The sequence below is a fragment of the Antennarius striatus genome, chromosome 17, assembly GCF_040054535.1.
Source record: "Antennarius striatus isolate MH-2024 chromosome 17, ASM4005453v1, whole genome shotgun sequence".
Lineage (NCBI taxonomy): Eukaryota > Metazoa > Chordata > Actinopteri > Lophiiformes > Antennariidae > Antennarius > Antennarius striatus.
The window spans coordinates 13,129,137-13,141,730 of NC_090792.1; the positions used below are offsets into that span (position 1 = coordinate 13,129,137).

Sequence of the window (12,594 nt, forward strand, 5' to 3'; positions counted from 1 at the left end):
AAGTCAGAAATCCATTGTTTGATTTTCAAATTGTATGAATATGACAAATTAAATTTTTTGGTCATACATAAATGCAATTATAGCTGATATACATTATCATTTAAACTGCTTCAACACAAGTCTTGTGAAATTATCAGGTTAAACCTGTTTAATTGAAATGACAGGTGATTAAAAACTATCAGTCAGAAATGGTAATTTAACTTTATTTCTATTTAGTATTTCTACTTAGTTGAAACTGGTCTAACTTAAGGCCCTGGTTAAAATCTGTCACCAGTCGACAAAGGAAACTCGAAATAAAAACATTCAAAAGGGACTCCAGAACACATAGAATACTGTACTAACATTACAGTACATATTTCCCTCCACACCAAGGCGGTCGCTCAACAATCAGACATTGATGGGGAAAAAAACCACGAGCAAGACAGTGTCGTCACTTCCGCCTACCCCTGGTTTTTACCACGAGCAACCCCGTTTATCTTTCTTTTCGTACATCATGGCGGACCGGTTCAATAAGGTTGGGAACTGCAGCGGAGTCTCAATTTACGTTTTTTGCTTGTAGATTGAAGTCAAACGTTGCCTTGAGATGTTACACTGCGGGATAAACTACGAGCTAATTTTGTGTCGTAGTTATGTTGTTAACGTTTCCTTGTAGGACTGAATTAAACCCTATTTAGGACAGCTAGCTGTAGCTAAGTGGACATGCCTTCATCATGGCAGCTTCCCTAACCAGTCAACGCTGTTAGCATGCTAATTTTAATGGTTGGCATGGACTTGAAAAATCTAAACGGCAGATGAATTTATTCATCTGTTGCACAAAGTTAACATGCTATTTTATTATTAAACGCTTATCCACATTACTTAAATCAAAAGAACAAGCAACACGCTGGCGTGCTTTTGAGCTAACGTTGAGCTAGCTTGTCATCGGGAATTCCACTGGGGTGTATTTCAAATTGCGTGGCTTCGATCTTACCCTCGTGAAGTGCACAACATTTTCAATGATTTCCAGTTGCCATTTGGTATCTCCCCGTATAGCGTAACGTGGACTACTTCGCTCACACAACGTAAGTTTTATTTGAAGGTCAATTTTAAGTTTTATTTTAAACTTACAGGTTCTGCTGCTTGATGGCAGGGGGCATCTACTCGGCCGGCTTGCTGCCATTGTGGCTAAACAAGTTCTCTTGGGTAAGCTTGATTTGGAATGTTTTAATGATGACCACATCACTAAACCCATGCTAACTGGCATGAAACACTAAATGTAGATTCTGAACACAACGTCCAATGAGAAGGTGCTGCATTGGTATTTGTCAGTGATGATAATTTTAGGTCCCATGCTTGAGTTTAACAACAATGAGAAAACTCACATGCACTACCATCTGAGACAGGATGTAGGTTATGAGTAGATAAGATTTTAGTCACCCAAATGGTAAATATTTTTAAAAATATTTTCTAGGACATAAAGTGGTGGTGGTGAGATGTGAAGGCATCAACATCTCTGGCAACTTCTACCGCAACAAGCGTAAGTAAGATTTGTTCAAACATTAGAGCTGTAATTTTTTTTCATATTCTTGTTGTCGATGATGATCTATCACTGTTATTCGAGTTTAAATGACCATGAGAAGACTTTACATGCACTACCATCTGAGACATCAGTTTTACATATAGCAATCTTAATCAGTGTTAAGTATCCTAGGAAGCTGTCATTCCAAATCATGTGTTGTGTGCTTATACAGTGAAGTACCTGGCCTTCCTGCGTAAGAGGATGAACACCAATCCCTCTCGTGGACCATACCACTTCAGAGCTCCCAGCAGGATCTTCTGGAGGACTGTCAGGGGTGAGAATGTTGCCCTACTCAAGATATGGGAATATCCTGTCAGCATTTGATGTTGTGCAAACTTCTTACTAGAATATGGGTACATTTTTAAGTCGAGCAATGAAGACATTTAATGTGATTAAAGATTGGTGTAATTTTAATGACAAATGGACTTACAAAAATTGGTAGATTGCAATCCTTATATGATAAATGGTAAGAAATAAACAAAGATCCAGAGTGTATATTGATTGGAATGATAGTCTGTAATTTTTCTTAATAATCTGAAAGTCTGAAAGTATATTGCCAACAGTTTTTCCCAGCACAAGTTGTTCTTGCTTGACAATGATGAGCTCTTAATGCAAAACTGATCATCTATTGATGAAACAACTTTGCGGATCTGATTGCTGAGTTCAAGTATGAGCATAATGTGCTTGGACAAGGTGCGTTCCATATGGTTGCAGTAATTGTGGTTTGAAGTGTATTGACCTTATTCTATTGATCAGGTATGCTGCCCCACAAAACCAAGAGAGGACAGGCTGCTCTGGAGAGGCTGAAGGTGTTCGACGGTATCCCTCCACCCTATGACAAGGTGATGAATGTTGATTAGCTCTCATGGGATGCATTGCATCATTTTTTTGGCTCATACACGTAGTGTTGGCTGTCTGTGATGTCATTCAAAATTCCCTTACATACCTTGTTTGAGTGGAACGTTGATATAAAAAAAAGTCTGAGACATGCTGTTATCAAATTTTTTTTAAATATCTAGTTGTCTTCTTTATCTGATCTCTTAAAAAAATTTCCCCCACAGAGGAAGCGCATGGTTGTTCCTGCTGCTCTTAAAATTGTGCGCCTGAAGCCCACTCGTAAGGTGAGTCTTGAATATTTGATTAAAAGCCAACTTTAAGGCTTTTAAGCTTGGTGGTGTCAATTTGTCAAACACAAAATAACAAATAGAAGTGATTCAGCTCCTCTGCAACAACGGTCCTTACGTGATTCGTCTTTATGCAATTTCCTTCGGAATAAAGTAAATCTGTCTATACAGATAAAGATTTTAATGTCTATGCTGAAATACACTGACACGTTTTGGATTTGATTGCTGAGCAACATTGTTAAAGATTAGGATGCTCAAATGTTGAATGCATTAGCAAAGAATACTGTCAATTATTTTTTTGTACAGACTCTCAAACTCCAATTTTCCTTCCCCCTCAGTTCGCCCTACTTGGACGTCTGGCTCATGAGGTTGGCTGGAAATACCAGGCTATCACAGCCACTCTGGAGGAGAAGAGAAAAGAGAAGTCCAAGCTCCGCTATGCCAAGAAAAAGACAGTGAACAAGCTGACCAAGATAGCAGAAAAGAACGTTGAGTCCAAGATTGCAAAGTACACAAATGTTCTGAAACAATATGGAGTCCTTGTCTGAGCTGGGTTCCTCTGGCTAATAAAGATAAATAAATGTTTATAGAAAGTGTAATGACTTTTTTTTAAGGACTTGGAATGTGTTGTGGATGTGGGTGTAAAAGGAAACTACAGTATAAACAGTTGCCGTTTTTGTGGTCCTAGTCCTCATCTATACATAGTGGAGGATGGTTGAATCGAGTATCCTAGAGGTACACTTGCATTTTAGAAGTTGTGTACAACTAACAATTTAACAGGTGCCATAATCTAACAACCTTGCATAACTTAGTGCTTTTTATATAATATCAAAGTCAACTTTATTGTCAAATGATATGAAGTGAAAAATGGCTGGTCCTCACAGAACTATCTTTGCAAAAAATACACTGATCCAAAAACAAATGCTTTATACTGTAAATCAGAAAAATCAAAAATTCATTGACTAACACCTGATTTTTAGTCGCATATACTAGACAGATTTGAAATGACTGGGCAGCCTCTGTTGTCGCAGAATGCAGATAGTGACTTACCAGCAGGGGGCAGTGTTTCACTGCAATATAGAATAAGTTAATATATGTGTTATTAAACTTTGCGTACCACTTTATAACAGTAAAATGAATTGCTTTTCATGCCTTCTGACTTCCCGCTTAAAAAAGTTTTAATGATTCATGAAGCAATGCTAAAAAAAATTCACAGGTTTGGTGTGCACAGTTAGGGCAAATGTCCTAATCTTATGATTTATGACTTATGATGATGAGCTGCTCATTGCTGTGTTGAAGTTTTTTTTTTGTAAGCTGGGCTTCTTTTATGTTCATCACTATTCTGAGGGTCTGTGTTCCTAGCCAACCACCCAGTTGGGTTTGGCTCCACGGATTCTTTGACGCATCAGTTGCTTACGACTGGGGATGTTAGATCTCTAAAAAGAAATACTAAAGTTGAGGCTTGTTTTTTTGTGAAAGTGTCATAACGTAGCTAAATACAGTGAACATTACATCTATCTAAAATATGAGCATCATGCATGTTAACAAATTAACTTTCAGATGATAATATTAGGTCAAAAAACAGACCTACAGTGCCCTAGTACTTAAGATGTGATTTAGTTGCCTCCTCTTTACTTTTTTCTGCTTCAACATCATTTAGTACAATAGAAAATAGTTGAAGATTTCACTAACTCACTAAAATATGACCTTAGATCTTTTGTTTATTCAATAAAGGTAGATGTGGGTACTGGAACATCTTTTATATAGAAAGGGAGATAGAGACCCTCATGCATGCACACACGGCCACTGCATATTGTATCATGCCTCAGTCCAATCTTATGCCTGTCTATCTCTGTTAAGGTGGGATGTTGTGTCTCCAGCAAAGATAGAGGAATCACCGTGACAACTCTAAAAAAATGACATTTTTGGATGATGAGGCCTGGAGTAGATCACACTCTAATCACACCATCTGAGACCGATTGAAAAGACTGGTGTTGTCTGAAAGTGATCCTGAAGGTCTAACCTATCATAACACTAATATCCTTCTTCCCACCTCTGTTCTCCTTTGACTGGCTGTTGTTTTGTGTTCAGCTTCTGATCTAAAATGCTCACCTGAGTTGCAAATATTACACTGAGTACATGAAAATGAACACTGAAAGGACATGTCAGCTAAAACGATAGAGAGGCAGTGTGGGTTTTTCCATTTGTTTTCAAAAGTGGATAAAACATATTTGTAGAAACAGACTCTTGACTCCGTGCCTCTGGGAAGTTGTTTCCCATGAGAGCTGCCATATTAACTTCAGAGGTGTGCCACTGGTTTTCTGGGGCTCCTTGTATTTCTGTGTTGCAGGTGAAAGTGTATATAAGATGCTTCCCCTGTTTTCAGAAAATCTATAATTTGCTGGTCATGTGCTGCTGTCATCTTCTGATGTCTGACTGAGTAGCCCAATCATAATTTCATGAAAGAGTGATTGCTGTTGAAAATATTTTGGTCTTTGAGAACCACAAGTTCATCCGACTCCCCCAGAGCCAATATATCTAAAAGTTAAGAATCTACAAGGATTAATTGCATTTCAGGTAATAAAAAAAGTATTTAATGGTTATGGGGTGAACTGTCCCTTTAAGGAGGTGTCATTGAGTGTGACACAATTGAAAAATGATCCCATAGTCATTTGAAGCAGTGAGTACGCATGCAAAGCACACTGGATGATTCAGTTCTGTCTCATCACATCCCACTTCAAAGCAGTGACATATTGTAATTGTCAGTGTTCGTGTGTTCAGCCGTCTGTTCATTGTCCGTTCGTTAGTCCACCCAGTATCTTTGCAACCATTGCACATTAAAAAAAAGTGGCAAAGGGGATGAAAATGAGATGTGACCTTAACCTTGAGAAAACTAGTTCAAGGTCAAATTTCAACCTTTGTACACTCAGGAACCGGAGAAGATAGAAAGAGGCCAGTGTGAGTAAGACCATGCTCTGACTTACTGTGGTAAGTTTGATCTTTGAACTATGCAAGTATGTCAGGGTAAAATATTGAATTCAGGGGTGTCGCAGAATGTTGCAGTCTGTGACTGGATTGGTTCTAGTTTCTACTGAATCTGTCTAAAGGTCTTGCTGTTGAGTCACTCTTCAAGCATAGACATGTGTCAATATGAGATAAGTCAAGAGGAGGATGTCAGAACTCTGTGTAAACAATAATATATTTAAAATATTCTTGATGAAAACTCTTTGTGCAGTCAAAGTTCTTCCATTCTCTGTTGATGTTAACCTCGAATGGGAATCAATGACTTTTCAGCCTCTAAGGCTGGCCTTGAAAAACTAAAAGAAAAGAAACAAGAAAGGGAAAGGAGCTGTAGTCGGGTCAGAAATGTTCTAGCTAAGTGAAGAATCTGAAAAGCATGAACCTGGTGAATAAACAAAGTCATTCATCAAGAAATGGATGTAAGCCCTTACCTGTCTATTGATTAGTAGATGTTAAGATTCACAAAGCATTCTGCAGTATCAGAAAAAAAAGAGATCCTACAGATCACTCCCATAAACAGTTGAAGAAGATGGAGATTTAAATGTACAGAAATCCAGAGTAAACGAATATAAAATGACTTCACACAGCTTACACAGAACAGCCCAAGGTTGTCTGGACCTCTTGAAACTTTGATTACGCTGTAAGAGCTGTGTGGAGTTATTATGTTTGTTAACCTTGGCAACATTATGTTTCTACCTGAGGCTGTTTGGATTTTGCAAAAACTACTGAATGGATTTCAATTAAAGGACAGAATAGACTCTGTTTAACGCTGATGTGACTGGGGATAAAGTGACAGATCTGTCCTTGGTAGTGATCTATGTTCCCGTTATTGTAATGTTTGAATTCTAATGGTCTTTATATTTCAACGAACAAGCTGCAGAACAATGAAACTTCACCCAATGTTTCATAGACATGTGGGTGAGTAGATAATGACTGAAGTTTCATTTAACTTTACTTTACTTCAGACTGCCTGCTGAGATATTGCTGCCAACTTACTAGCTTGTGCGAGAAACTTTGTTCCTAGAAACAGATACAGAGAAAAATGATTGCGAATAAAAAGCTCACTTATCACTGCAATATGTGCATTAGCTCTTTTTTTTTTGGTTTCACTTTCCAAAAAGCCCCCCAAAATTGCAGGTAATAAGGTCCTTTCAAAAGTCATTTTTATGCACTGAATGTGCAAGCGGCACTGTGATGCATTGTTATAAACATGAGTTGGAGACGATCACGTCCAATCCCTGTTTATATTCACTAACCTCTGAGTGTAATTGAAATGATTTGGGATGGCAGTGGTGCAACTTGTTTCTTTCAATCACGTAGAAGTCATTATATCCATTTAGCACACAAGAACAGCTGTAAATCCAGAAGAGAGAGACAGCGTCACAGAGAGAGAGAGTGATTGCTCCAGTGAACGGAGTCACATATTGAATTCAGAAATTGAGATCCCCGAGGACAGAATGACCATTATCGGCTTCGTTGTAATGAAGCAATACTGGCTCAAACGCACACTCAAAACACACATTCATAGAAGACCATTACACAAAATTGACAGTTACTGAAAGGTTACATTACTATTCTCTGTGACGGCAAGTGTACGTGTGCATTAAGTGTCCTTGAGTGGGATAAAACTTCAGCTGCAGATCCTGGAACTGATAATAAAGATGGACACTGTCCCCTCAGGGGAAAGCATGAAACAGAAACTGTAATTGCACATTACATTGTGCAACATTAAGGTTGTCTGTTTCTTAATGCTGCAGGTTTACTTTGTATTTTACTTATTTAAGCATAAACTCACACTGACTGAGTGAAAACATGGACATATAGCATACTTCTTTATATAATCTTTATGCACCAAACAAGATTTATGCTGCTCACTGCAGATTGAGACCATTTGATTCATTCTAATAAATAGCAGCTTTGTGGAGTTTCTATTTCTTGAGACTGACTTATTGATTCAATACCCCAGTAATTTCTGCCTCATATGCTATTTACTCACTGGCCTTTATTATTGAGCTTTGACTTATCTCCTCTAGTGTAGCAGCTCCATCTTAAGCACTGGTAATACTGCTGGATTGTGTCATACTGTAAATATTGCTTCTCAGATGTGCTTTTCAGATGAGACATGTTGCTTCTTGATGCTTAAATTATATAACTGCTTTGTTGGTTGTAGAAATTGAACATGCGGCTTCCCAGATATGTTGAAGTGCCACTGTTATGCAGCAGTTTCAGCTTTTAAGGAAGGGATGCTTTCTGTCAGTAAAGCAATAATAGCACATCTAATGTAAAAATAAAGTTTGAGCAGTCATGGCATGACAAACCAGTGTCTTCTTGAAGTGTTTCTCCTTTTTTCTTGCAATCTGAATCACAGATTTGACCTTTGCAGAACACTAATAGTAGACCTGGCATTATTATCTTGACTATATCTATTGCTTAACCTTTTAGTCATGGTCAGTGGGGAGAGACTATATATCAACTACCACCTATAGCATGTATAAACCTTTGAGGCAGCTTTAATCATCTCTGTTTAAAAAGATGCAAGAGAGAGAAAAGCAAAGCCATTTGAAATTCATATATTAGATATAGAAACAGGAAATAAAACTGCTGTGAGAGAAAAAAAAAGGTTGCTGATTCTGAACGACCCAAAGCTTCAGCCACTGCGGTCAGATAAAGTTACATGCAAAAGCAAGAACAAAGCAAACGCCCCTCAGCATCACAGCTTGAATTTTGAAGCTGTGACTGTGTGGAGATAGCAGAATAAGAGAGAGACGAGAGAGGACATAATCATTAATGAGAAGAGAATAAATGAAAATGGGTTCAAGGAAAGCCCGTTCCGCTTCATTACAAGCAAAAACGGAGAAACTCTTTCAAATTGTCTCTGCAGTCGCCCTTCATCATTTGAAATCATTGATTTTTTTTTGCTCATATGCAGTGCTCTACCATTCCATTGATTATACAGAGGAAGGTAAACAGCAGTAAGTGTACAAGATTATTAAAGCTGATGAAGAGAGGCTTTTCCTTAAACATATTGATCTAGGAAAAAATAAATGATGGTGTATTTTCCCTTTGATTGAACATTCATAGGGTGTTAGAGGCTTATAATAACATAAAATTACAAAATTTCACTCATAGACACAGCATGTGATATTTTATCTCTTAAAAACAACACATTATATGTTTTCCTCTAACAAATATTCTGGTATATGTATACTGCAAAACAGCCCATCAAATGGTTTTTAGATGCAAAGGGATTTACAACGCGAAACCAATGCATTACCATAGACTTAATAGTTTTGCTAGAGGCATCTGGAAGGCTTTCCTGCTGCAGTCTTCAGTCTCTATCAGCAGGAATAGGGCTTTGGAACTGAAGTGTGAACAAGCACTCCGGTGTTTGTTCGTTCTATTGCACAGCGGACCTCTCAGCAGCGCAGCACATAAACCATTAAGTCCTCCGATACAGCCATTCACCTCTGAGCACACACACACATGAACCGTCTCAACTGATGGTGCTTAACTAGAACAAATTCAATCTCGTAAATCAGTCTGAACCCTGCAATATGAGCAGTACAATTATAAATGATTATTCTGTTGTCACAGCTTTGAAGAGACTGTTCTGTATCTGTGACATTAGACAGATAAAAGAGCAAATTTCAAACTAATAGATCCTCACTCATTAACAAGAAAACATTACTGCCTTGTGCAGATACCATAAAGTGTGAAACAAAAGTAAAATTTATGCTGATATAAAGTATTTTCAGGGGGAACTACTCAATATGCAGGTCATGTGTAAACTGTAGAGATTTATGTGATAAACAACAAGAACACATACAGTATGCATTCACATCCTTCTACTTCCCAACTCCTAAACATATGTGCACACACCTGGGAATCAAATGCTATAAGCAAGATATGGAACTGAGCTAAAGAAATCAATGCAAGAATCCCACTGAGTGTTCTGGTTATGTGTTGCTGTGAGAGCGTACTGGAGTGCAGATGATCTCTGTGCTAACCCTGTTTAAACACCCCCTCCTCACTTAGGTCATTATTGGCCCTACGTCCACTGGTTGGGGTGGGCAGATTCAGAGATTTCTGTGTCGATCTCACCATCTTCCTACCAAACATTTGAATGATGGAAATGAAAAAACTTGAAATGCTCAACAAAATGTGAGGCATATAATAACAAGAAAATGTGGTCCTGTTTGGAATGGTAGTAAATTGTTTCATATTTGTTTAAATTTTTAATAAATTATGTTGTTGGTATGGTGGTGCAGTGGGTATAGTTGTCGCCTCACAAAAAAGAGGTCCTGATTTTGGATGTTCTCTACATGTCTAAGTGTGTTTCCTACGGCTTCCACCATCAAGTGAACGAATGTAGTGTATAATTTCATGTCTTCTGTTTATGTGGGCTCCATGATAAGCTTACAAAAAGTACTTCTGTAAGTGCTTACAGAAAATGGATGAATGAAATAAGGAATAATGTACATATATTATACATTGGTGACAGCATATAACAGGAGTATTGGTTGACAAAATGATGTTTTCTAAATGAATCATGACTTTCTGTATTACTGTAATTTATTCCACTATAACTGAAAAATTACCCACAGACTCTATGTAGTGTTGAGATTAGTTAGAGTCAGTCTGATTTTTGCATATTATCTGAACAGGAACCGACTATGCACCAGTCAATCATACAGTGGGCTTGAAACTTCAAACTCATACACAGTACACAAACCTACAGTGATTTTAGCACAGAGGCTAAAATCCCCGCAAGGTTATAGCACATATGCTAGGAAACTAGGAAGCACATTCCAAAAAAAATATCTGCTCAAGTTTCATGTTCAATGTGGTTTTTTACACGTTGACTACGTGAACTGAATTTTTGTTCTTAAGTGGGTATGTTAAAGGGAATGGTAGGATGTAAGCAAAACTCAAGATCAGTTCTACAGTACTGTATATTTGCAGTTTGGGTTAATCTCTTGAATTATTGAGTGATATTATTATATCGAACAAATACGTAAAATCTTGGGCCAGTATTTTTTCAGAACGATCTTAGCCTATTTGGTATCACATGACCACGGTTGGTTAGCTTTTAAATTTTAAAACTACCTAACCAATGAGTCAAACACCATAGTACCAAACCTGACCACTAGGGGTCACAATTGACTGAGAAGCTGCGCTTATTGACCCTTAGAGATAAAGGTCAGAGGTTAGACTCCTCACTGAAGGCACAGAAGACAGAAAGTTATCAAAGTAAGTGTAACTGGTCATTCTTAGAGTCCCTAAATAATTACATATATCATGTCAGATCTACTAAAACTGCAAAGCTAATTCTGAACAACTTGCACTTCTCAGTCCATCATCAACATAATTTTATGCTCAACTCAACTCTTAGACTGTAGGGCTGATGGACTTGGCCTTAATCATAATGTGAGGTACACCATATGTACCGGATATTACCTCTACCCACATTTTCTTACCTCCAGTCGTTTTTGGTTTCAGTCACGTCTGCTGAATGCTCAGCTTGACATAGTTTTTTAGGTGGCTGCAAAATGAAATGACACATAATACTAGTGAGGTAGATTTTTGAATATCATTCTATTCGCACGAGCGTTAATTAACACACACTACATCAGGTGGTTCCAGCCAAGCATGAGCACAGATATTATGTCTGATCAGCTTTGTGGAGACTGGTGTGATCCTGGATGGCTGGAGTCAAACCTTGCAGGTGTTTCCTTCATGAATATTATTAATGGATTACTATTATTTAGTGGTCAAGATTGCAGAAGTGTCCCGCAGCTCTGTCTAATGGACACGGAGTCACAAGTAACAAGTCACAAGACATTAACTAAATAAGGCTTTTACCATCTCAGAAATAAAGCAGGATTTGAATGAAATAAGACTAAATAACTTAATGAAGAAGTTCATACGTTAATTTTCAGAAGGTTAGATTACTGTAATGTTGTTTTTACAGACCTTATCAGAAAAATCAATCAGACATTCAGTCACCAACACCCAGGAAGTACAGCACTTTACATCGATCCTCAGATCACTAAACTGGATTTCTGTGCAATAAACAAGGTATTTTAAAATCCTAGTGGTCAATAAAGTACTAAATGGTCTTGGGCCAAAATACATATCTGACTCATTTTTGATTTACAAACATCCAGACCCCTCAAGGCCTCCAGGACAGACGTACTTAATGTGCCCAGAATTAGAGCCCAGCCAGCTGATGCATTCACAAGTGTTACTGTAGATAAACTCAAGTGGACCCCACTTGAGTTGCTCGATTTGAACCCCCTGCACTTTTTCCATTAGAGTCCCAGCTAGGACTTACATAGGGAGCCCACCTGGGAATACCCGTGGTGGTCTACAAAGTTGAAATAAGTGAGCCCCCATGTATTTACAACTTGTACACTATAATATGGATATCCTATTTCTGTACCACTTTGGCCACATTTAACAGTACAGTCAATTCTATTGCCATTGAGGGCAATACAGTCGGCTCCTGTTTCTCATTTGCCATGAGTGATCTAGCTCTGATCCATAAAAAACATTCACACGTTTGCTGACATGTGTTGCTTCATGTCCCCAGATACAAAATGTAATTTTCAGAGATGGGTCTATTATTTCTTTTTGATATTATTCCTTTCAGTAAACTGCATTCCCCTCAGGCCTGGATCTCAACCTCACAGTTACATTAGGGGGTCAAGATTAGCTCCGACATGTTTGGACACATGGAGAAATGAATATTTTAATTTAGCAGAGATTACAACCGAAAAAAATTTGGAAAAAAAGACTGTGCGCGGAATTTTTATGTTCATACAGGCATAAATAAAAACCAGTATTGGTGGGGGAATAAACATGCTATCATTGGTATTGTTTTTATGATCA

General features: G+C 37.9%; 1 protein-coding gene and 3 non-coding genes across 4 annotated transcripts; all 4 read left to right on the forward strand.

Annotated features, from left to right (window-relative positions):
- The first annotated feature begins 438 nt into the window (after positions 1-438).
- rpl13a (ribosomal protein L13a) lies at positions 439-3,267 on the forward strand. Its single transcript, XM_068338528.1, has 7 exons — positions 439-514; positions 1,110-1,182; positions 1,451-1,516; positions 1,731-1,832; positions 2,315-2,400; positions 2,620-2,679; positions 3,021-3,267. The coding sequence occupies exons 1-7, from the start codon at positions 494-496 to the stop codon at positions 3,228-3,230; spliced, it is 618 nt and encodes a 205-aa protein (XP_068194629.1). The 5' UTR covers positions 439-493; the 3' UTR covers positions 3,231-3,267.
- Positions 1,301-1,383, forward strand: LOC137611589 (small nucleolar RNA Z195/SNORD33/SNORD32 family). Its single transcript, XR_011038729.1, has one exon. It is a non-coding gene; the product is annotated as a small nucleolar RNA Z195/SNORD33/SNORD32 family (small nucleolar RNA).
- On the forward strand, positions 1,568-1,648 carry LOC137611588 (small nucleolar RNA Z195/SNORD33/SNORD32 family). The gene has a single exon (XR_011038728.1). It is a non-coding gene; the product is annotated as a small nucleolar RNA Z195/SNORD33/SNORD32 family (small nucleolar RNA).
- On the forward strand, positions 2,149-2,222 carry LOC137611592 (small nucleolar RNA SNORD50). The gene has a single exon (XR_011038732.1). It is a non-coding gene; the product is annotated as a small nucleolar RNA SNORD50 (small nucleolar RNA).
- Positions 3,268-12,594: the final 9,327 nt, after the last annotated feature.

Coding starts and splice junctions, on each gene's coding strand:
- rpl13a (XM_068338528.1), top strand. CDS start 494: ATGGCGGACCGGTTCAATAAG. Junction 1,517..1,730: donor CAACTTCTACCGCAACAAGC/GTAAGTAAGATT, acceptor GTGCTTATACAG/TGAAGTACCTGGCCTTCCTG. Junction 2,401..2,619: donor TCCCTCCACCCTATGACAAG/GTGATGAATGTT, acceptor TTTCCCCCACAG/AGGAAGCGCATGGTTGTTCC.